The 24,339-nt window shown below is 30.2% G+C and overlaps 3 protein-coding genes across 5 annotated transcripts; 1 reads left to right on the top strand and 2 right to left on the bottom strand.

Moving 5' to 3' along the window:
* Positions 1-808: 808 nt before the first annotated feature.
* LOC109799355 (putative ADP-ribosylation factor GTPase-activating protein AGD15) lies at positions 809-6,390 on the bottom strand. The gene is made up of 8 exons (XM_020359886.3): positions 6,089-6,390; positions 5,454-5,512; positions 3,993-4,083; positions 3,435-3,489; positions 2,987-3,083; positions 2,683-2,881; positions 1,975-2,155; positions 809-1,131 (listed from the first exon to the last, which is right to left on the bottom strand). Exons 1-8 carry the CDS (start codon positions 6,137-6,139, stop codon positions 1,118-1,120), a joined length of 747 nt encoding a protein of 248 aa, XP_020215475.2. The 5' UTR covers positions 6,140-6,390; the 3' UTR covers positions 809-1,117.
* Positions 6,391-7,183: 793 nt separating this feature from the next.
* On the top strand, positions 7,184-15,049 carry LOC109799410 (Rhodanese/Cell cycle control phosphatase superfamily protein). Of its 2 annotated transcripts, none has more exons than XM_020359963.3 (8): positions 7,184-7,540; positions 7,926-7,979; positions 8,304-8,453; positions 8,726-8,888; positions 11,481-11,572; positions 11,955-12,058; positions 14,341-14,604; positions 14,693-14,866. In XM_020359963.3, exons 1-8 carry the CDS (start codon positions 7,226-7,228, stop codon positions 14,724-14,726), a joined length of 1,176 nt encoding a protein of 391 aa, XP_020215552.1. In that variant the 5' UTR covers positions 7,184-7,225; the 3' UTR covers positions 14,727-14,866. The 2 variants fall into 2 exon arrangements, with proteins under 2 accessions (XP_020215552.1, XP_020215550.1); XM_020359961.3 differs by having other exon boundaries at positions 7,188-7,540; positions 14,707-15,049.
* A 748-nt stretch (positions 15,050-15,797) lies between these two features.
* LOC109799412 (uncharacterized) lies at positions 15,798-16,561 on the bottom strand. 2 transcript variants are annotated; one of them, XM_083068945.1, is made up of 2 exons: positions 16,093-16,561; positions 15,798-15,981 (listed from the first exon to the last, which is right to left on the bottom strand). In XM_083068945.1, exon 1 carries the CDS (start codon positions 16,478-16,480, stop codon positions 16,103-16,105), a length of 378 nt encoding a protein of 125 aa, XP_082925071.1. In that variant the 5' UTR covers positions 16,481-16,561; the 3' UTR covers positions 15,798-15,981; positions 16,093-16,102. The 2 variants fall into 2 exon arrangements, with proteins under 2 accessions (XP_082925071.1, XP_020215553.1); XM_020359964.3 differs by having other exon boundaries at positions 15,798-15,985; positions 16,093-16,560.
* Positions 16,562-24,339: the final 7,778 nt, after the last annotated feature.

Raw genomic sequence — 24,339 nt, 5'->3', positions numbered from 1 at the left:
GACTTTTTTCCCCATAAATTAATACTAGATATGTTTTTATTTTACTATTGGTTTACACACCTACCAAGTATTCATTTGATCATCAAGACTTATTTATTTTTATTTATTATTTTATACACCTTCGTATTAATTTGATCATTACAACTATTAAAGAAAAAAATATTGGTAATAAGTAAAAAATTAAGAGTAATAAATTCAAATACATAAAATTATGGAGTCAAAATATAAAAAAATTATATATTTTTTTTTTCAAATTGAGAGGGTGCATTTGCACACCCCAAATACTATGCAAGTCCACCACTACTTATACCTCTTAATCTAGTTAATATTTTGAGATATACTATGATAAAATGTAACGAGAAATATTTTTGACATGTAGTAAATCACTTGTAATAACACTTGACTCAGTGAATTAGAAAATCAAACACAATCATGCAGCATCAATTAACTATTTTAAAATAAAATTTTATTAATTTATTAAAATAATATTTATTTACTATAACAGTTGTTTTGTTAGTCCATTGGTGAACCATTTGGTCTAGTACCTCACGATAGAATCCGCCTCATCTATAACTTTCTCTGTCGATAAATTTTGTATCTTGGCGAGTTCAAGAAAATAATAAAATATCTTTAATAACTTGAAAATCTCTTCTTAATTTTTGTTTTAGACTTGTAGATTCGTTAGACTAACTCCCGCGAGAAGGCCAAGACCCAATATGATTTAACACTTGTTACTACAAGTGGCATTGCAACTTGTAAGATTAATAGACTTTTCTAGACGAAATCAATCATTATTAAGCAACCAAAATTCAACGCAATGCTAACATTGTATATTTATTTAGATAAAAAAGAAATGAGAAGGTAGCTAAGAGGACAAATGTAAGGCAAGTCATTTAAATTTAACGTTTTTTTCCCTGTCACAGACCGGAGAAGAAAAGTTTGTAAAAGAAGAAATATAACTATTATTTTCCCCATCCTTTTGTCCATCTCAAATTAGTTAATACTGTGAGAAAAATGAACCTTGGACTACGATGTGAATCAAACCATTTCATGGGCACCTCAACACCAAAGTGATGTAGATGTTATATCCTGCTGCACTGTGTTGATTCAAAAAATTCTACTCAAACGAACCTGTTTAAAAAAAAATAATTTCTTTAAATAAATACAACAACATCAAATAAGCTATAATTATTTACCAAAGACTAGAAGTACAGTATTATGGTATAAAATGATTATAAAAAAAAAGCAACTGACAGTTACAAGTCTAAAACGTACCCTGTTATAAAAGACAATCATTGTTTGTATCATAAGACAAATTGAATCTAACTTAGACTTAGTTCAGGTAATTTAATAACTACAAAGCATAATAAGTGTATAGATATGGAAGGGAATGTACACAAATCTCGAGACTCACCAAACTATGAAAGTGCAAATTTTATTGTTAAAAATTGAAATGAAAAGCGATGCATACACCAAATTTGTGCAGCTTCATGCTCATGCCACATCACAGCGTCATTTGTAACTAAATTATTTGTGATATGTACACCAATGATTAGCTGAACAAGCTATAAACTTAAATATATATATATATATATATTATATAAAGAATGATCAAATTACTCTTCACCATTACTTTTATTTTCTTTCAATCTAATAATCAAAGATTAACTACTCATTAGAATCGTTAGATCAAGAGAAAATAATGGATGAAAATAGAGCAACTCTTTTCAAGTTAAACATAAGAATTTTCCCTTCATCTTTTGTTGTGAAATGCAACTAAAGGGTTAGGAACAGAACAAGAAAGAATTTGTTGAAGTGAAGATAATTGTCTATATTTTTTAATTCTATGTAAAATGTCAAACATCTTTACTAGCTTCAAAGTTCACTATTCAGTGAGGACTTTTTTTTTTTTTATCAATTGAAATAAATAAAAAGTATAAAAGATTATAGATATAAGTATGTTTTATATCATACAATCAAATGTTGCCCAACTTGAAGGAGGCACGGCTGAGAAGCTCTGGGGATCGTCATAGATGCAAAGCAAGTTGAAAATGTCACCAGTATCATTGCTCTTTCCTGTGGACTTGTCAAAATCAACTGATGAGGATGGCCTTTTTAATGGAGGCGATTTCTTCTTTTGCGAGTCTATAAAACCCTGAATTGCATAGATACACTTAGAAAACATATCCTATATGCTCAACCATACACATGAAACAATCAGTTATCTGCTCAACGATTATATACGTGATACAAGCGCCTTAAATCTGTAATACTTGCAACAATCTTGGATCCTATGACCTATATGAACTTGACTAGAAATTTAGATATAAGATCAATTTAAGTAAATTGTTAGATGGATAGATCATTCATTGTTATAAATATTTGTTATATTCTATTTTGTATAAATATGATATCATTTTCAGTGTTATTTTAGTGATTTATTTACCCAAATGATCATCTTCATTCAACAATCCTTCAAAATTCAAATTGAACATACCTAACTCATTCCAGAATTGATCACAAAACTTAACTCTCTTTGCTGACTTCATTCTCTAACGGTTCAATAGCGCACCTTGAGTTTGAAAGGGGTTGTTAGAGTATACACGCGTGTGCAGTTTGTATTTTGTCCCAAACATTTTAACATGTGTCACAGTTATAATACTTTATGAATAACATGATTACCCCACGAGATCTTGTTATTGGTGGTAGAATTTGTGCCACGTGGTTAGCAAGAATGCTTTCTTCAAGAGAAAGTCTCCTGTTGTTCTTCAGATTACCACTCCTTGCCCCTCCATTTCGTGACTCATCAACATTATAAATTATTTCAGCTGACGAAGTTGATTGCAGTTCATCTTTTGAAGCCCATCTTTTCTCCACATACCTAAAAGACCTTAAGCAAGTTAAGTATATTCGGAAAACAAAAAGTACATGGAAATCATCTTTTAGTTTCAAACAATGTCTTAAAAAAAGTTCATTAGAGGTTTACTTGGAATGGATAAACTTCTCAATTCCCAGTTTACTTCTATCAAAATTTGGTGGAATTTTTGCCTCCCAGTGCTTATTTGACTTCTCATTGCCCATAACTGCGTAAAACATGTAAATTCGGGAACTAGTTTAGTTAAGATAGGTAACGATTACAGCAAATAAAATAAACAAATCAATTTTTCTTGTTAAAAACTTTTTTGTATTGAGAAGAAAGATGCAAACGACATATTTTCCGATATTCGATCACTATCTACATTAGAGTAGGGGTAGACTATCTGTGTTATTTACTAATATATTTTATTCAATTCTTCTGACAAAGTAATAATAAAAGAATCTCACAGATTACCTTGCATTTTTTTTTATAACCGAGTGCCACTCACATCTACCCATAATTCAATTAAAATTATTTTTCATTAAGAAAGAAAGAAACAGATTATATAGTTTCTTACCTTGCATGAAGCAAATTTGATCTGGCAACCATGTATCTAAAGTTGTGGACCGCACCTAGTTGCAAAATGAGAAGGCTCAATCATTATCAATTTACTGATATAAAAAGAAAAATGTACGTAAAGAACAGGTTAGTATATATTGCTTTATTATAACTCTCTATAAGACAAAAATACCGAATTGCTTAAAGAAAATTATTTTATATTACCAATTTGCAACTATTTGTATAGAGTTATGTAGACAAAACATTTTATTAAGAAAATAACAAAAACTACACAATTAGAAAATCATTAAAGAAAATTATTTGCAACAAAGAAATAAATTCTGCTATAGTCTATACCAAGTGGTTCACGTGATTGACAGATAGAAGTATGAGGCAACTTTGGAGGAAAAATAAAAGGTGTAGATAGGAGGTGAGCATGCATAATCCCACTTCTACATATCTAGCTCATCCAGTGGTATTTTTGTCGTAATTCTCAAGCATTTATTATGTAAAAACTCAAAAGTCTCTGCATATAAGAGAACTTGATAAGCTAAAAGAAGCAATTAAGAATGTAAACCTTTGATATATGCACTCCAAGACTTCGGTGAATTCCTGAGCATCGCATACAAATGAAAATTCCTAGGTTCACACTTGCCCATCGTGGTACCCTGACAATATTTGGGAAATCAAAAGGTAAATTTACAGGATTCCAAAACAACCAGTAGGTTTGGAAGAAAAACAATAATAATGATGCAATATAAAGTGAACATCTCTTCCTGCTTCTACAGGAGAAAGTTCACAACTAAAGTATGAAAAGAACGAATGCAGATCCTCTGCAGTTAGAGAAGTTCTAGCATGAAGCACTTGGTGTTTACAACTGGACCGTGTAAATTTGTATCTAACGGCTCGTAAACTTTAAAATGGTGTTTACAAATTTTTATTTTTTATTTTTTCATAAAACAACCTAAACATTTTAATGGTGTTATTGTGAACTTCACATCTTGCAGTTTCGAAAATAACTGCAGTGGATCCCATTCCGAAAAGAATAATGTAGAAAGAAAAAGTTCAACTTATTTATAACATTTATTAATAGATCTTTGAATTTCTAAGAAAAATAAATTATTTTTTAAACTAAAAAAAGTTATAATTGATTGATAGTTTGATTTACTATATTTTTTTGTTATTGAGTTGTTAAAATTAAAATTCCTTAAAAAAATATGTTCTAACGGTTTTAAGTCATTATAAAATCTTTAAGGATCAATTAAAAAATTTGTAAAAATAAAATATTTAATTATATTTTTTTAGTTTAAAAACCCCATTAAAAATTTTGTGTATTAAACTTTTATAACATCATTTAGTTTAAAATTGTATTCGATTTTGTTCCGAATGTAAATGGCTTTTCTTTTATCCGCTTCACGAAAAAAAGCAAAGTACTTTCAAATTTCATTATATGTCCCATTGCTAATTGAATCACCATATTGAAATGACTTGTTAGGTAAATTTTTTTATCGAGATATTTACAATCCTCAAATATCTCCATAATCAGAGGATCGGAACTTAATTGCAAATTGAAGAAGGAATAAAAATACCAATTAATTCCTTCTTCATTTCGCATAACATATATTAAAATACTATATATAAAAAAGTACTCTCAAATTTCATTATATGTACCATTTAAATATCCACATTTACTACCGGGCACAACTGATGTGCGTGTTGATAATGATCTATTTTAATTTAAGAAATTAAATATGTTTTTAGTCGGATAATAATATTCGCTCTTAATCTTAATCTTTCAGAAATAAATCGATTCCTTTTGAGTCTTTTACCTATTGAAATGTATTATATATAATTTTATATCTTTAAATGAGAGAAATTTTTTAAAATTTTATGTAAAAAAGATAAGAATCACATCTGATACATATTTTGAGAAGTTAAAAACAAACATTATCATATCTTTAAGAACTAAAAACATATCAAATGAAAGAAAAAAAATATTGTTTATAAAATAAAATAATGAGTTCTGAAATGTATATACTTGTTCCGGCAATCTGCACATTCCCTGTTCTCAGGCAACTTAAGAAGTCCTTCTAATATCTGCATAAAGACGCAACATAAACAAAATGAAACTTCAGCAAAACTACAATGAAAATATGGTCATGCCGATGACCACAAACCACAGAACAACAAACAGAAATGCTGCAACTACGTGTCTAGTATGTACCGGCAATTTTGATATGGAAAAGCTTAACTTTCTAACTCATGTTAAAATGAAATAAACAGACAGTGAATGCAGCATTAATCTAGATAAAAAAGTTTATTAGAATAGAATGACATAAAAATATCAGAGTAAGATGCGATGCAAATGAAATGAGTATTCCACTTTCATTCCAAGAGCTCAAACAACATATCCTTTGATACAAATTTTATTTTTTCTTTTCAAAAGATGCTATGCAATCATCTTAATTAGTTCTTTCTTCCCGCACCGGGAAAGCTGCCATAGCATCACCACTGTTATGTAATCTTGGTTCTTTCTTTTCAAAAATCACTCCCTTCCATGGCTCCAATACAAAAGACAGCGACTTAAAAGCGTCAAGCAATAATAAACATAAAATCATGCATCTCCTATATTTATGAATTGTTAAACAGAAGTAGCATATGGATTGATGAAACCTTGGCATGCTTGGCATTGAGCTCCTTAGAGATGGAGGCTTTCCCGTTCATGTTGACGGTGCACTCGTAGTGAGGGAAGAGCAAAAGAAGAGAGGATCGAAGGAAAATGTTGTTCAGCAATTGAGAAACGAAGCAAAACAGTTTTATTAGCCCAAACAAAAGGATTGCTGTCTCTGCTTTAGCGTGACTTCCAACTCTGTCAACATCATCACTCCCTCTTGCTTTCACACTTTGACATATCAACTTGGTTGGCAATTGACATCACTAACCAACACAAAATAAATCAACTGACGACACCCCACAACTGCAATTGCAAATTCCAACGTTTTCCTTTTCCTTTCTCCAAAACATAATTATATCGATATATGACATTGACAGACATATCATTGCGGGCACAATCCGGCAATCAGAGGGGAGACCACTACTTTGGAATGATACGGGGAATTATAATTAAAAAATGTCTTGCTAAGTATAGTGCTTTAAGAAATTAATATTAATTTTTTTATTAAAAATAAAATAAAATTATAAGGGAGAGTATCACTTTTTAATAAATACTTATTACTTTTTGTTCCTTAACCGGTATATTAAGAGCATGTTAGCATTTTCCATTAAAAAAATATGTTAATTCATCTATTTAAAATGACATCTATTTTATCTTCAAACTGTTAGATTTTTCTTAAATAATTTAATTTTTTTTATAAATAATCCTTTAAATATTAACAACAATATTATCCGACATTATATTATCCATTACAACCGCGCTCACTCTTCGCCCTTCTCTCTCTTTTTCTGTTGGATTATTTATTTACATATATTCTGCTGTATTGTTGGACAGGTAAGATTAATGTAAGTGACAAAAGTTTATTTTAATTATTACAGATAAGTAATTTAACTTTGAATGACTTTTTAAAATTTTAAATTTAAATTTACTTGTTGACAATTTCATGCTTTTTAATAAACTTGAATTACTTAAATCTTTTAGTCCTCGTGTTGCCGTGTAAATATTCTATAAGCTGTGCCCCAAAATTTAGTGCTAGTAGCCGTGGACATGAGTTGGGCTTGGGCCTTGGCTGTGATTCAATATTTTGTTAACACAATTCACAGATTCGGTGGCATCACGTAGAGGGGCAAGAAAGGATGAGGTGGTGCAGTGAGGTGTCTGGGTCAGGTGCACATGCACTCGCTCTCGCTCCTATAGTTACCGCTTCCTTTTGCAACACAAGTTTTGTGTTGAAATTACGAGAGCCTTTCTTCAAATCCAATTTCAAATTCAGCAACTCCTCTTCTGTCGCTCTTATCCATCGTAAGTTGGTTCCCGCTGCACTAACACAGCCCTCAAGTTCAAGGGACGATTTTGATTTTGATTTTGTTGTCGTCAATTTCTACCATTTTGTGTTCATCCAAGACCCACTAGCTGAAGTCGCCAAACACCGTTCTTTCTTGGAATTGGAGGTTCGCTTTCATTTTCCTTTTCTTGTTGCCTTTTCTATTTTAAATTGTATTTGGAGCTTTAATTTTAATTTTCCAATGACCATGTGCTTGGGAAAATTTATACCACGTTTAAATTTTTGTTTATCTTAAATGGCATTTTTGAGAGTCTGCTGAATTTATTTTAAGTAGAAATTCTCAAAAACACACTCTAATTTTGGTATCCTGAACACAGTAGAAAGTATTGCTATTACTAAATCATTTTCTTCATGAATGCATTCACCTATACGGGTTTGCTTCAGCAATAGTTAATTTGATGTGATTAGTTAATAATGACAAATTAATTGTTTGACCCAACGTTCATTTCGAATCCCGCCTTTCCCCAGGTATAACTTTTGTCTTTTAGCAGGGTCTCGACATCAATGGAAGAGTCTATTTGAATGAACAAGGGATTAATGCGCAGGTCAGTTTTTCCGATGTACTGCTTAGGAATTATTTTATGCGTAGCACCGTAGAAAGAGATATATTTTCTTGTTTAACCTGATTGGAAATGCCAAGGGTGATGAATATGGAAAATGGTTACACCTGCATTTTTAGGTGTAAGGAAGAGAGAGAAAGTCATAGATGTTACAGTTGCGGAAATGAGATGGAAGAGAAAGTGAATATAATAGCTCTATAGATATTTACTTATCTTAGTACAACGTTTATAAAAGTAGCTAGAAGACTTCCTTTCCTCACAGTATTTAACAGTCCAAATATGTCATTCTGTTGTGATATATTACTGCAGTATAGTGGGCCATCAAAAGATGCTCTGGCGTATGTCAACTGGTTAAGAGAGGATAAAAGGTTTTCTGACATCTTGGTTCAGATATCTCCATCAGAAAATGGACATACATTTCCAACATTGAAGTTGCGTTATAAGCCTTCACTAGTTCAGGTAAGCCATATCAGTATGCTGTAAAATATTGTCTTACAAATTAAGTTTGTTAGGATTGACATAACTGTCTTGTTATTTTTCTTCCAATTTTGAGGCTATGATCCATTTCTTTTTCTTTTGAGGGTGATCAAATCTCGTCTATTGGCTACGACTTCCCTGTGCTTTAGTTTTATAACAAATTTTTACATGTCTTTATTATCATGTCTTTATGTTGAGGATGAATTATAGCTTCAAGACAACATTATCAATTTATGACATTCATTTGTCTACAGTTTGAAGGTGGTATATCACATATTTCATTGCTTGATCCTTCAATGCGGGCAATACCTTTATCACCTTCAGAATGGAGAGATAGATTGGAAGCAATAAATAAAACCAATCTTACAGCAAAAGATGATCCTTACAGAAATTACATTCTATTGGATGTCAGAAATGGTATAGATTCTATAAAAGTGAATCTGCCTTCATTTTCTTAATTTAATTTAAACTTTCCCCATTTTTCTGTTCCTATATTATATTCTAATTGGGTTTCAGACTATTTGGTGCTTGGATCAAATGTCGTTTTATAATTCCTTCTCTCCATTATAGAAGAGGTACTGAACACCAATTTTGAAGAGTTATCATCATGAGATAATCTTTATTTGTTAGTTATAGAAACTGGTTCAGAATATAATGAAAATGAATCTCAAAGAAAAGAAAAGAAGGAAATAGTGTTTATACCCCAAAGAATGAATTGAATTACAGAGAAAGAATGGCTTTGTTTCTTCAAGGGACTAGAATCCTCCCAACAACGAATTCCCAAAATTTCCAAATGCCCCCCTCCTAAGCCGCTCTCCCTTTTTATATTGTAATTTATATGTACAAACATCTCTCATTCCTAACTACTTGAAACTATGTTAACTATGTAGCTAGCACACCTTTTTCCTTATTTCTTCTTTCATAATTCTTCATAATAGGAGGCCACACCCTATCAATACCTGCCCCATCAAGATGCACCTTGTCCTCAAGGTGGAAGTGAGGAAAGGTTGCAGCAATATCAAAAACTTCCTCCCATCTGCCTTCAAATTTTGGTAGCTGCTACCATTTGATCACTCCTGTTGACCAGCATAATTCACTCTGCAATCCAGTACAACTTTTGGGAATAATTGCAATTCATAATATTCCATTAATACTTCAGGTAAGGGTTGAGCCCTTTGTGGAGGCTGTGTAGCTTTCTTCAAGAGTGCCACGTAGAATACCGGATGAATTTTAGTATGAGAGGGAAGTTCTGGTTGATGTGCTACGACTCCCATTTTGACTAGAATTTTATAGACCATATATACATGGACTCAGCTTCTCATTACACGTTTTTGCCAAAGATCTCATTCTGTAAGGCTGTAATTTCAGTTACACCCAACCCCCCACCTCCGAATGTATGTCTCAGTGATGATGATCCACATACTTTTTCCTTTGATCTAGGGATTTCAACATTTTCTCTTTACTTCTTCAACAGTGTGTCCCTTTGGTGAGCGAGCTGATTAATCTCTTCAACCCGAGATAGTGGTCTCTTAGAAAGGGGAGGGTCTTTGCCATACAGTGCGCTAAAAGGAGGCATCTTTGTGGAACTGGAAGCATTATAATTCTTGTTGAACCAAAACTGCCCAAGGTAAGTGTAAAGGCCACACAGCCTTGGTTTTGTACCTGTCGAACAGTGTAAATAAACCTGCTAGCATCTATCGACGGCCTCCATTTTTCCAATCCATTTGAGGATGATAGGCAATGCTCATTTGGAGTCAGGTTCCAGTCATCTTAAAGAATTCCTTCCATATATGATATAATGGTGGAAGGAAATCCATGCAGACAGACAACTTCCTTGACAAACAGCTCTGCAATACTCTTGGCTGAGAGTGTGTGTGCAAGTACAAAGAAATGAGCAAATTTGTTGAGTCTATCCACTTCCATCAAAATGGAATCTTTTCCTTGAGCTTTTGGGAAGGAACTTATAAAATCCGTTGATATGTCAACCCAACTTTTAGTAGGAATAGGGAGAGAGATTGTAATAGACCAGCTGAAGATGGAGTGCTGGATTTATTTCTCTGGCATGTTTCATAGGCAGCAACATAGCCCTTGATATCAGACCTCTTACCCACCCAATCAACAAATCCAGCTAGGTTTTTGTAGGTCCTTAAAAAATCCTGAATGATTCCCTTCATATGAGTCATGGAATTCCTTCAAAAGAGTTGGGATCCTAGCAAATTTTTTTGAAAGTGATAGTCTGCCTTTGCAATACAAATGACCCTTCTTCATCTCAAAATGAATCACTAACTCATGGCTCAATAGTAAGTTTCGGTAGATTTACTCCACATAATAACTCATGTTGTATAACAAATTTTAAAGATATAAACGTTAAATTAAAAATTCTTAATGCATAAATCAAGTTTGTAAATTTTTAAAAAGTTTGAAAATTATTTGATTTTTTGTTTCATTAATTTAATTGACGAATAATCATAAAAAATTATCTATTGATTTGGATCTATATAATGAAGTATCATATAATTTTTAAATTTTAAAAAATTTGTAAATCTATAGATTAAAATTTTTTAATTTAATGATTGAATCATTCAAATTTGATGTAATACATGAATTATTGAATAGAGTAAATTTACCATACTCTTTGAGTAAATGAGTCCTTCTCTCTCTCTCTTTATATATATATATATATATATATATATATATATATATATATATATATATATATATATATATATAACTTTTTAGATATGTATCCGAAAGTATTCGAGGAATATTGGTGTCTGACATAGGTACGGTACCCATACTTTTATATTTTTGGAGTATCCAGGTTTTATATTCTTGATAGTTAATTTTAGATCAGAATTTTTTTGGTTCTTCTGCCCTTTGTTGAGATCTTCAAATCATGCTTTTAAATATCTTGATATATTTTCCGACGTTTCCGTTCTGTTTGTTTTAAAATTATTGTTTAAAATGATTAGTTCTAAGGATGAATACAGTATCATTGCTGTTATTCAGGTTATGAGTGGGATATTGGACATTTTCGTGGGGCTCAGCGACCTAGTGTGGACTGCTTTAGGAACACTTCATTTGGTCTGTCTCAGGAAGAGGTTGGGTTATTATTTGATGTCTGAGTGACCTAATGTGGACTGATTTAGGATTGAGATGCTCTCGTGATAAGTGAAACATGCCATCAAGTTGCATAACTTTTTTTTTAATATCAAAGTAATGTCATAAAATCTTAGTTTTCTTGCATTGAATTTTGACGTTGTTAATCACGGGAAAAAAAAAACTTTTTTTCATTTATAAATTGTTATGACTTATGATGAATGCGGCACTCTAGCTGTCAATTCTGATTTCGCATAAAGATTTCTTCTCATTTAGTTATGAGCTTTGCCTAGGTAATAGATTGGGATATGTGAATCACTAATCCAAAGTTTTATCTCTCCATTATGAATATTAATGTACTCCTCTTTGATATGCCCTCTTTAGATCACTGCTTCAGACCCTTTATCAAATGTGGATAAAGAAAAGGCAACCATATTGATGTATTGCACTGGTGGGATTCGTTGTGATGTATATTCTACAATGCTAAGGTAAGTTATTATAAGAGAATACCAAAGAGTGTTCTTGATATTTTGATTGAGGAAACAAAAGTAGAAAGTATTTTAATAAGAATCATAGAACCAACTTTTGAGAAGAACCAGTCAAAAAAACAATCAAAAAAATCAGTTCACGACATGTCAAAGAAAAATGTTTATTGGGATGAAGTTTTGACCCCTTTTTAAAAAAAAAAATGAAAAATCAGCCTAAGATATTTGTCATTTATTTTTTATTCTAAATGTAAAATTGCTATTGCTGATCGATATTGATGTGTATTGTTTAAATTTGGACTTAAATATCAACTCATTAAATGCGAATTTTTATCTTACTTGAGAATTTTTAGGAATTTTTCCTCCTACAGGAGGGTTTAACAATTTTTTTAACTCTTTATCTAATTGAATTTTTAATTTATCATAGTTATTTATGAATAAAATTTTAATATTTAAAAAAATTATCAATAAATAAAAAAAATATTTTTATAATATAAGTTATTTATCATAAATTTAAAATATAATTTATATATTTAAAAATATGTATTTATACAAATTTTAAAAATAATTTATATATTCAAACATGATTTTTATTTGTATATTTAATTTATTATAAACTTTAGTTATATAAAATACTAGTCATGATATATTTGAGTTGGACTTGTTTGTGTACTTTTAGTGTCGTAAAGTTATGATATTATATTTCTTAAATATTATTTTTTGCGTTATTTAATTTTTTTATTATTTTTTTGTTTATATTGGTTATTTAATTTGACTATAGTTTGATCATGGTTAAACAATTAAACCTTGATCAATTGTCTTAAATTATTCCATGTTTGGTCAGCTTTTAATAAAATTGTTTATTATAATGAAAACACAAAAATCATTTAGTAATTGTTTTTTAAGTAGTTAAAATCTCGCCCAATGAAATATGAAGCACTTTACAATTCTTTTTTGTTTTTAGTTTCAATTCTTTTATACAAGAAAACTGCAATGTATACTTCATGTAACCATCCAAATTCAACCATTAACTTCAAAAAGTGTTAAACTTTTAAATGATTTATGGTAAAAACATGGCAAACACCTCCATTGATTATTTTATCATGTGTAGAGTTCGGGTAAAACATCATTTGAATACTTGAAAGTATATGTTGTTGGCATTTTGGTTCCAAAAGTATAAAAATTCAAAAAATGTCCTTGATAAAAGTGTAAAACATTACTCACTTTGGTTTAAAATTCAAAAAAACATGTGATTTAAATGATAATATTAACATATATTTATGGATTATAATGTCAATAAGCGGTTGTTTTTAGGGACTTAAATAAAATAACTAGAACTTTGAAGGGTATTGTTTGAATTTTTTTACTATCAGGGACTAAAGTATCAATGACATGCACTTTTAGAAAACTAAATGATGTTTTAACCATTGTTACATGCATTGGCTAGAAGAAAGTTGGAGTAGACATAATGGTAGTAGTAGAAAAATTGCCTTTTTATTATTAAAATGCTCTTTTTAAAAGAAAAGTATAAACAATTTTTTTCCGCTACCTCACGATCCTTTTAAAAAATTGGAAACACGTTGATGATATAACAGGCACAGTTAAAAAAGAATTGATCGCTTTCACTAATTACTTTAAAACAAAAACAATTCAAGCTCAAAATTATTAACCTCATTTTATTTAGCAAAGTTGCTCATCCCTTTCAATAGGCAAAGGAATGCTACTCCTGTCAAGTTTGTTAGAATAAATTACCTCAAAATATCTTGACAATATTTTATGATTATGTAGTGGACTTATCAAAATGTGTTAGTTGTGGACACCCCTATCGCATCCTAGTTGTGGCTTCTTTGGTCTGCCTTAATTGTAGTGCTAAAGCTAGTTTGTTTTCCATCTACTAAAGATATGACTTATATAGAACTTATAAAGTTTGGATAATTCTCACCTTCCTAACAAAATGTGGGGTTAAGCCCTAAAACCAAACTCTAATTTAGTAGCACTACTTGGCTAATTACCAGTTTAAATGGGATCGTTGGATTAATATTTTGTATTATATCACATAACACACCATATCAACAATAATCTTTTATTGAGTTTTTTTTTTCTACCTAAGCACTGTAACCTCTGCCTCCTTCCTTATACTTGTACTCCAACCTGCCCATTGTCTCTTCTCTTGATTAGGAAAAATGGTTTATTCATGGAACTGAAGAATTTACTGTCTTACTCATTCTTCCCCTTTTCATGTTGCTATTTTTGGTGCATTGCGTTGCTTTGATGCCATGTGACAGGCAGCAGGGATTTCAGAATTTGTATACCCTTAAGGGAGGTGTTTCTCACTATTTAAAGAATGAAGGTCCTGCAGAATGGGTAGGAAATTTATTTGTATTTGACTCCCGTCTGTCTCTACCTCCTTCTATTTACTATACTGGAGACACAACTGAAGCACAGTTGACGACAGATGATAAGTTTGCAAAATGCTACATATGTACTTTGGAAGTCAGTGAATTGAGACATAGGAACTGTGCAAATATTGATTGTAATTTGCTTTTTCTGTAAGACTCCTTTCTTTGTTGCATTTGTCTTCCTTTTAATACTTATTTTTTTTGCATTTGGTGATTTTCATTATGTCAAGCATGTTAGCCTTTGTAATGCAGGTGTTGCGCAAAATGTGTAAAGGATCTAAGAGGTTGTTGTTGTTTAACTTGCACTACTGCTCCTCGGCTTAGACCTGTTTTGAAAGGAATGCAGAGATACAAAAAATGGCACAACTATCGGGACATGCATTTGCAAGGGAAAATGAAAGTTTCAACATGAAGGCCATTATAACCAATGGAAAAAGCTAGTTCCTCTATTTTTGTTGTTATCCATGTGTGCATTGGTATGTATCGGAACAGTACAACTGTCGATAAATTCCCATGTATCTAGCTATTTAGATTTTATTTACAGGAATTGAAGTATTTTTGAATTTATGAAGTTAGGCCTGAAAGTTTCAACTTATGATCAAAAGATAAAGTAAAAGCCGTGACAGAAACATACTGCAAATTTAAAAATGTGAAGTTATGAAATTCCATGCAGTGTATGACTGTATGTAATGGAGAACTCGTTTTTCCAGTTACCTATGCTGGGATTCTAATCCATGTGTAAACTTGTAGCTAACGTCATTAGAATGTTATCATCATGCATTCCACGTATTTTTTATTGACATACTGTTTGTCAAATAAATAAATTAGAAATCATATTCCAATTAACTAGTAGATTTGAATATAACTGTATAGGCGGCCAATGTGTAAGGATATGGACATTAAAGTTATTATTCACACATACACATCAAGATAGGAATTTTTTTTAGAATGTAGAATGTGAACACCTTGAATCGCTGTGTTGTGGAGACTAGACCCTAGTCTCGTTGGTGAAACAGATTGTTCTAGTGTTTAAAATGTGGTAGAATCGAAGACACCCAATTACACCAATGGTATGCCGAGTGAAACACATGCTATAAAATCGTATCGAAACCCTACCCACAGTATGATTTGAGAAATCAAACTGAGCTGTTTTTCATTTCCCAGACAACCACCAATCTGGACGAAGTGAGCACGTATGTTTTTTCAGCAAACAGACATTTAAGTAAAGGCAGGCAACAATTTATTGCTTTTATCTTTTTCTCCCTTTGTTCTTCAAGAAAAAATGGACTTTGGATCCCATGTTTCTTGGAATCTAAAAATTATGTATCGGTATGAGACACTAGTTGAAAGCAGTGCATATCCCACATTAGCATAAAAAATTAAGAGGATTAATCACTGTAACTGATAGAAGAACTAGACATGATTCTACATAAACATACTATTGTAATGATCCGTTCGAAATATTCAAAGGTCTGAAACAGAATACATTACAGCAGCGGGAAAAGTGCATGGTCCATGGCACCCCTGCTACCTACAGACAAAATTGTAATTGAAATCAGCAGAGAGAAAATGGCAATTAATTGAGATTGGATTGGGGGAACTAGAAAAGATAAATGAATTAGGGAAGAATAGACATACATTAGAGTACTCATTTACAATAACGATCAGCCTTCTTCTTGACGCGATCATCGAGAGCATCCTCAACTGACTTGAAGTTGGTTTTGGGTTGGTAACCGAACTTCTTGGCTTCGACAGGGAAGAGTTGTTCGTACTTCATACGCTTTGCTGCATCGATAGTATATTCCGATCCCTGACCCTGACCTTCGCCCTCAACCTGTTTGTCGTTGTCCATATCGAGGAGGATTTCTTCTTGACCTTCATGATTAGGGTTAGGGTTAGGGTTAGTGTCTTTGTTCTTGTTCTTCTTTTTCTTCCCCTTCTTGTCAATGGATTTGGAGCGGCTGGCAAGGATTCCTCCTTTGAATGCTAACCTTCCGCCTTTCACCCGCTCGTACGGATCCGCCATCCCAACCTCTCTTCTCTGTCTACTACCCTCTTCCAATTCCAATCAGTAGTAGTATCCCCCGAATTAAACAATACAATCACAACTATTTCTGTCACACGTATTTACGAACTTTTCATTTTTTCACAGGCCCTGTACTATTAGGCCCACTCACCCCCTGTTTCCTTCGATCCAAATAAAATAAATATATAAAAAAAGGAAATGTAACCACTACCCTACTATATAAAACAATAAATCATTATTATATTATTAATACATTAAAAATTAATCTAAATTAAATTTAAAATATTTCATATTATATAATAATATATAATTAAACATCAAATATATTTAAATTAAATCCATAAAACAATATTATTAGTATATTAGAAATCACTCATATTATGACTTTTGCCATAAGATCTAATAAATTAAATTAATACTTATTTTAATAATTAATCATTTGAAAAAATTAAATTAAATTTAAATAAGTATTCACCAATTAAGTAATTTTCTATAAAATATTTTAATTTAATTTTTTACATTTTCACAAAATATATGTACTTTACACAAAATTTAAACAAATCATTGTGCATTAGAGTAATTAGATGAGTTATTCACTAGGAGTGTAAGTAGGTAATGATTAACTTATGAATTCAACCTACCCAAACTAATCAATTAAAATTTTTGTAGGTTGGAATGAGTAAATTTATATTACTCAATTATAATTAAGTTGGATAATAGGTAAGCGAAATTGTTATTCTGATGAACATAAATTAACTTGGTATATATAATAAAATATTAAATTAAAATAAAAAATAATACACACAACACAATGTATAATACACGTTTCAACATATATTTAATTATACTTTTTTATTTAATATTATAGAAATTAGTTGATTAACTAAATTGAATAAAACATAAAGCAAGAAAAATAATTTAATTTTACTTATTATATAATTCAAAATTTATTATGTTTGTATCAATTATCCTTTTTTTACTTAAATTTCATGAATATTATTATGTAAAATGATATGTTTTCACCCATTTTTTGTAACACTATGAGTTTTAGGGTGTTGTTATTAATTTTGATTAATTATATGTTATTGGGTTGGTAAGTTATTTTGTGTTGAAAAACTATGAAATTAAGTAATTCCTCATGAGTTTTGTGTTAGTAGAGGACTCCTTTATGTAAAGTCTAGTTTGATCTTGAAGAAAAGAATATATAAGATTTTTGTTTAGAATAGAACTTTATTTATCAAATTTTTGAAAATAAATAAACAAACAAACTAGAAAAATAAATAAATAAAAATAGCTTGATTTAAAAAAAATAAATAAAAAAGATAACAAAAATTACGTAAAATGAAAAAAAATGAAATAAATATATGTTAAAAAAAATTGTTATACTTGTTAAACAAATCTTGCATATTTTAAATTTTTTTAAATAATTTCTTTATTTATCAACTTTTAAAAATAAAAAACAAATCAGAAAAATAATTAAATAATAATAAAAAGGGATAGTGGTATGGGTCATAGTGACCAGAAGGGAAAAAAATTGAAAGACCACAGCGACCAAAAAGTAAAAAAAAATTACCACTACAAATAATGTCATTTAACAAGTTATTACAGTTAATTATAATCTTGTTAATGTCATTATTAACCGTAACGACATACAACATCGACACGACTGAGACAAAATTAAAAAAAATTACATGACACATGTATCACTCTGATCAAATAAAAAAATTCACATGTCACATCTATCTTATGACAATAACGACACCATAAAAAAATCACTCCAAAAGTGTAATTAATTAAAAAAAACTATTTACATATATAATTTTCAAAACTACTTAAGTGTAAAATACTGCATAAATTAGCTTTAATCATTTAACAAATATTTCATAATCGACTAATAGAGGGTGTATCTTACCTTAAATTTCTTTTAATATTTTAGCAATACCGTTAAAACGAACATTAATAGTATGTTTGATTTCTCTAAACAACAACTACATTCTCATATTGGTTAGCAGACAAACATCACAAATACCAATTATCTTAGACACACTATCATTATCCATTTTCAACACTCCATAATTACCAAAAGTATAAGATGTGAATAGTTCCTTCCTCAATATAACGTGTAGCGTAACATCATTATCAATAATTCACATGCTCTCATTTGATACAAAATTAATAGACTCATAATCACAAAAAAGAATAAGATCACCACTTGTAATAGTGGTGACACGATCATCATCATGATCCTTCTCTTTCTACTTACCATTCTTACCTTTGTTCTCCTTTTTCCATAGAAAACAATTATTTTAGATATGTCCAAGTTTATTACAATAATAGCACTCCACATTTTTGTATCTTGACTTGGATTTACTCTTGTTTTTCTCTCTACCACCCTTTGGTTTTTTTTTTTTTTGACTTCTCCTACTATTTTTTGTGATAAGTACCTACTAAGATAAAGAACCATGTGCCTTCCTTCTCATCTCTTCACTAAGAGCACCACTTTTTGTCATTTGCAAAGAAAAAATCTTAATCGAATACCACCCATGACTAGTATTTTTTTTTAATATTTTTTAATTGAAAAAATCTCTTAGTTTCATGAAATGAGTTTGTCCAGTTTTTAGGGAGGTGTATTGGATTAGGATTTCAATAAATTTTAAAAGATTTTTTTATTATAAAAAGTCTTGTAGTATTCATTCAATACTTTTTTAATATAAAAAAAATCATGTGATATTTAACAAGACAATTAAAAAAAATAAGAATTCATCAAAATCTGATGATATTCAATTAAGATGATCAATTTTTTTAAGAGTCAGATCTAGTAGTATTCAATTAAGACTTTTTTTAGTTAAAAAAAGTTTGATGATATTAAAAAATATAGAGATTTCAATGGATTATTTTAAATAATGTATTTTGTGAGACTTTTTAATATAATTTACATGTAATTCACTCATCAAATAATCTCGTTAAAACTTTTGAGATTTTGCATGACCTTTTTCCTTTTATTTCCATCATTTCTTTCTTTTTTCTCTTTTTCTCTCTCCTATCTTGCCTTTCTTGCTTCTCTTTCTCTTTCTCTCTCTCTTTTCACTATCTTTTTTCTCTTTTTTTTTTATTCACTTTAATTTATCTCTTATTCTTCCTCTCTTATATTTTTTATCTATCAATTAATGTATAATTTATCAATATTTATTTATTTTAATTATTAAATATTTAAAATGATTTTTATATTATTAAATATTATCTATTATTAAAATTTTTAAATTATTAAAATTTAACTGTTTATTTTTAAAATTATTAAAATTTAACTGTTTATTTTTAAAATTATTTACAAGTTAATGTTTTCATGTGAAATCATAAAATTTAAAATCTTATAATATACATCTATTCAAGTCTATTAAAATCTAAATTATAAAGTCTGGACTAAAATTTAAGTATTTTAAAATCTATTAAAATTAAAATCTGGAAGACATTTTCATTTAAAATTATCTTTTAAAATTTCAATCCAATACATCTTCTTATTTTTCTTTTTATTACTTATAAATATATGATGCCTGGTTTTACACACAGAACATTTAATACAATCAACATTTATATAGCAAAAGTATTGCTAGCGAATAAGTTAATACTGAATATTACAGAAATATTTTTATAAAAAATATTTTGTTTTGGTACAAACTCAATTACTAATGCCATGACTGGTAGATTTGTTCTTTCCATATATTCATAAATTTCATAATGTAGTTTTGATAAGTTTATGTTGACCATTAATGTAGTTTTGGTAAGTTAAGATTTCTTATTCAATATATAGCCAAAGAAATTTCCAGAAACTTGAATGCTCATATCTGATACCCAATTTTGCTTTTTATAACTGAACCCTATTGTACTTTTTTCCTATATAGGCGTGTAATTTAGATCCCCAAACCAATGAGGGCTGGGAGAGTCTATCTGAAATTCTGAACATGAGATAGCAGAATAAAATATTATCTATTATGCTTATATATATATATATATATATAAAGTTCAAATATAACTTTTATTAAGTATTATACTGTTTAATAATTTTAAATTAAAATTAAATATATAAATTTAATTGTTAAATTGAATATATATATATATATATAATTCATAATCAACGCAATTAGGCAAATGGTATGGAAAATACATTAAAACAGAAACGGAAGAAAAACGACGGATTTGCTTCCTATAATTGCATATTTTGGAAAAGGATGAACTCTATAATAAACGCTTTTTTTTTTTTTTTTACTTCATAAGAATATCACCATAATCAATATACCGTAACGACAAGCCAATTTGGATAAAGACCAACCGTTTTATCTTTTAATGCACACGCCAAAAAGAATATATTTAATTTTTTTTATGAGTTAATCATTTATATATTATCAATGTAAAAATTTTAATATTAATAACTAATTATATATTTTAATTATATCATGTTACTATAAACATATTTATTTTTAATAATGACATAATACAACTAAAAAATATAATTGATTATCAGTGTAAAATTTTTTTACTGATAGTGTATAAGTGATTAACTTTTTTATCATTAAAAAATATGTTTAATTGCATTATGAACAAGAAAAACCTTAGAAACAATAGTTTCATATTGTTTTTTTGTTGTATATGTGTTCATTGATTAGAATTGAAGCATTCCGGATTAAGAATAAGTATTTTTCTTACAATATCAAACTTTTCTTCTCTTTTTTTTTTTTGAAAAAAAAAGAATAATGATTCATACAACCTCGGTGTATGTTTATTTTGGGACATTGTACGAATAATCCAGCGGATATTTCCATTTTTCTTTTAGTACTGAATCTACTGATTTCATATTCAGAAATATTTTTTTGGGAACATCGAAATAGAATAATATAAAATTATCATTTTAACTTTATCTCTTTTTACTATCATTCTTTAAAAATTTATTTAAGCTCAAATCAGATAGGATTATGATTATGATGAAAAATAAAATTATGATTATGATGAACAATAAATTTTTTCATATATATACATTTTTTTTATACAAATAATATTTAACATAGTTATATATTCAATATTTAAACACAAAATTATTTATTGGGCAAAAACAATAATGTTCTAGTTGATCTACGCATTTGATAATATAAACTATTTTCTTTAATTTTAAAGTGCATTTTAAATATATATATATATATATATATATATATATATATATATAGATAAATAAAAAATGGTTTAAATATGTTTAATCTATCTCGAATTAGGTCGATTTTCAGATTATTATTTTTAATTTTTTTTGTTTAAATTACCTGACTAATATTTTTTTTTCAAATTAGTACCTGACGTTAGTTTCATCTGTTCAATGATGATGTGGCAAACAGACTGCCACGTCATCGCCCAACATTATATGCCATGTCAGCACACAATACCACCTCATTTTTCACGTAAATTGTCACGTCAGATTTGTAAATTTTTAAAAAAATTAGTTTGGCACATATGTTGAAAATTTACGAACTCAGAAACCCGTTCATCTTCAACCTTCATGAACTCACAAAATCATGTTTGAAAACTGTTCCTTTTTTATTTTGAAAATATTGAAGTTGTAATTCGTTTTGATTTTTATTTTCATTCTCCTTTTTCGTGAAGCTGCTCCGTTTTTGTGTTTCTTTAATTTGGAAATGCGCATTGTACATGGTTGTTTGTTTCTTGGGTTAGAAGTTTGAAGCACCATTCTTCGATGACCATTTGTGGAGGTGAGATTTTGTAGCCATAAATAGAGGTAGTTGTTGTCATTGTTGAAGCACTGCCAAAGTTTTTATGGACGAAGCCCCTTGCCATTCTTCATCTGTGTTGAAGGCAAGTGGTTGGTTATGTTATTAGGGTTTACAATTTGATAGTTTTTAACTGTTCTGTTGCTAAGGTTTTTTTGACTCAAAGATTTGGTTTCTTTGCAGTTGTGTTAATGGGTTTCAATTTGAAACTTTATCACGGGGGTCGTTTTGAGTTAGACCCCGTGATGCATTATGTTGGAGGCAGCGAGCCAGTGCATGTGAAGAATATGGATATGGATAGGTGGTCCTATTTTGAAGCCATGGTAACTGTAAAAGAAGACTTAGCATATGGAGAGCATTCTGTTAGGCTGTGGTGGAAATTTGGTCCTTCTAATTTCAAAGAGATTAATTGTGATAGTGTTGCATTAGACATGACAAACTTTGCAATTACTAACAATGTGGAAGTGGAAATGTTTGCAATTTGTGATGGTGGCAATGAAGGTGTTGTTGGGGATAATTTTTGTGACAGTGATGATGGCTCTGTGAGGGATGTTTGGTTGGATGATTCAGAGGAGGAGAGGGCTGCTGGATTAGATGATGAATTTGATATAGAAGTTCCTCAATTTGGTTGAGTCAAACGTACTCGAAAGAAGACAGTTGCAAGGAAACAACATGATGATACTGAGGAGGAGCAGGAAAATGTTGCTCATAGTGTTCATAACCCTGACTTAGAAGGTGTCAGAGTTAAAGTAGTTTGGGTTGTTGAGGATGAAGAGCCTGTTGAAATGACTAGCCCTGAACGTGACTTACTGATAAGTGTCTAACTAATATGATTAAATATGCATTTGAGACACTTATCTAGCACAATTTTTTTACATATTGATATAATTTTGGTCTATATACACTTAGAATCAGAGAGGGACTTTTGATTTATGTTAGTATAGGGAGTGATGAAGCTTTTGACCCAATTTTGTGCTTATTTTGTAGGTTATGAAATCTGAAGGAAAATGGCTCAATCATTGAAAAGCGCTGAGCGGATTCAAGCTAGAGAGCTCAACAAATGCAGCAAAGGAGAGGCGCTCAGCCACTCCAAGGCGCTCAGCGGATTTCGCCCTGGAAGAAGGAGTGCTCTCTGCCTTCTAGGCGCTCAGCCACTACCATCCACTGAGCGGATCTGGCCCCGGAAGAAAGATGCTCTTTGTCTCTTAGGCGCTCAGCGGATCTGAGGCGCCCAGCCCCTTATGCTTGTTGTTAGAGACCCAAACGATCAATATTTGCCCTTGACATTTGCTATTGTGGAAACTGAGACGAAAGAGTGATGGAAACGGTTTCTGAATTTGCTTTTATAGGATATTGGTGATGTACATACCAACAAATGGGTTTTCATGAGTGACCAACAAAAGGTAAATTAATTCATACCTACTGACTATAATTGTGTAAGTTTTTGGTAATATTTGTATTAACTGTCATTTTGTACAGGTTTGCTACAAGTGTTTAAAGAGTTTCCTATCCTAGTTGAACACAGGTTCTGTTTGAGACGTTTGTTCAATAATTTCAAAAAGAAATTTGGAAGAGGTGTGCAACTAAGAGACTTAATGATGGGTGCTGCCAAAGCAACGTATGAACAACTGTGGAAGTCTAAGATACAACAAATTAGAGATCTGAATGAGGTTGCATATTGGTGGTTATATAACCTTGACAGAAAAGCATAGTGTAAGCATAAATTCTCCTCTCATACAAAGTGTGATTTATTGATGAATAATTTGAGTGAGGCCTTTAATAGTAACCAAAATTGGTGCCAAGAAGACCCTCCAAAGGAGTAACCACAACAAAAAAGCTAGTAGGTCTGAATGACGAGAATGCTGCAACAGAAACACCAATTACAGAAGGACCAACGCCAGAAGGACCAAGTGCACCAGAAAAAGAACCATAGCAGGAACAGAGGAGTAAGGAATAAATGTTTTTTTAGGATTACTTTTGCTACAAAATGTGTATTTAATCATGTTCATCTTTTGGGGACCGTATTGTACCTTTTTATGACAATGAAATTATAAACAATGTGCATCGTGCAGTGTCCACCTTTTGGGACCA

The sequence above is a fragment of the Cajanus cajan genome, chromosome 2 (genome assembly GCF_000230855.2).
Source record: "Cajanus cajan strain Asha chromosome 2, NIPB_CcT2T_4, whole genome shotgun sequence".
Taxonomy (NCBI): Eukaryota; Viridiplantae; Streptophyta; class Magnoliopsida; order Fabales; family Fabaceae; genus Cajanus; species Cajanus cajan.
The sequence above is the reverse complement of the archived record's forward strand: the minus strand, read 5'-3'. Positions and strand labels throughout refer to the sequence as shown.

What these genes read in the sequence shown, in the direction of transcription:
- LOC109799355 (XM_020359886.3), bottom strand. Translation starts at nt 6,139, where the DNA reads ATGAACGGGAAAGCCTCCATCTCTAAGGAGCTCAATGCCAAGCATGCC. An exon ending in TGTGCAGATTGCCGGAACAA is followed by an intron (nt 4,084 to 5,453) that starts GTATATACATTT and finishes AAATATTGTCAG; the next exon opens with GGTACCACGATGGGCAAGTG. An exon ending in TTGGAGTGCATATATCAAAG is followed by an intron (nt 3,490 to 3,992) that starts GTTTACATTCTT and finishes TTTTGCAACTAG; the next exon opens with GTGCGGTCCACAACTTTAGA.
- LOC109799410 (XM_020359961.3), top strand. Translation starts at nt 7,226, where the DNA reads ATGAGGTGGTGCAGTGAGGTGTCTGGGTCAGGTGCACATGCACTCGCT. An exon ending in GTTCTTTCTTGGAATTGGAG is followed by an intron (nt 7,541 to 7,925) that starts GTTCGCTTTCAT and finishes GTCTTTTAGCAG; the next exon opens with GGTCTCGACATCAATGGAAG. An exon ending in AACAAGGGATTAATGCGCAG is followed by an intron (nt 7,980 to 8,303) that starts GTCAGTTTTTCC and finishes ATATTACTGCAG; the next exon opens with TATAGTGGGCCATCAAAAGA.
- LOC109799412 (XM_083068945.1), bottom strand. Translation starts at nt 16,480, where the DNA reads ATGGCGGATCCGTACGAGCGGGTGAAAGGCGGAAGGTTAGCATTCAAA.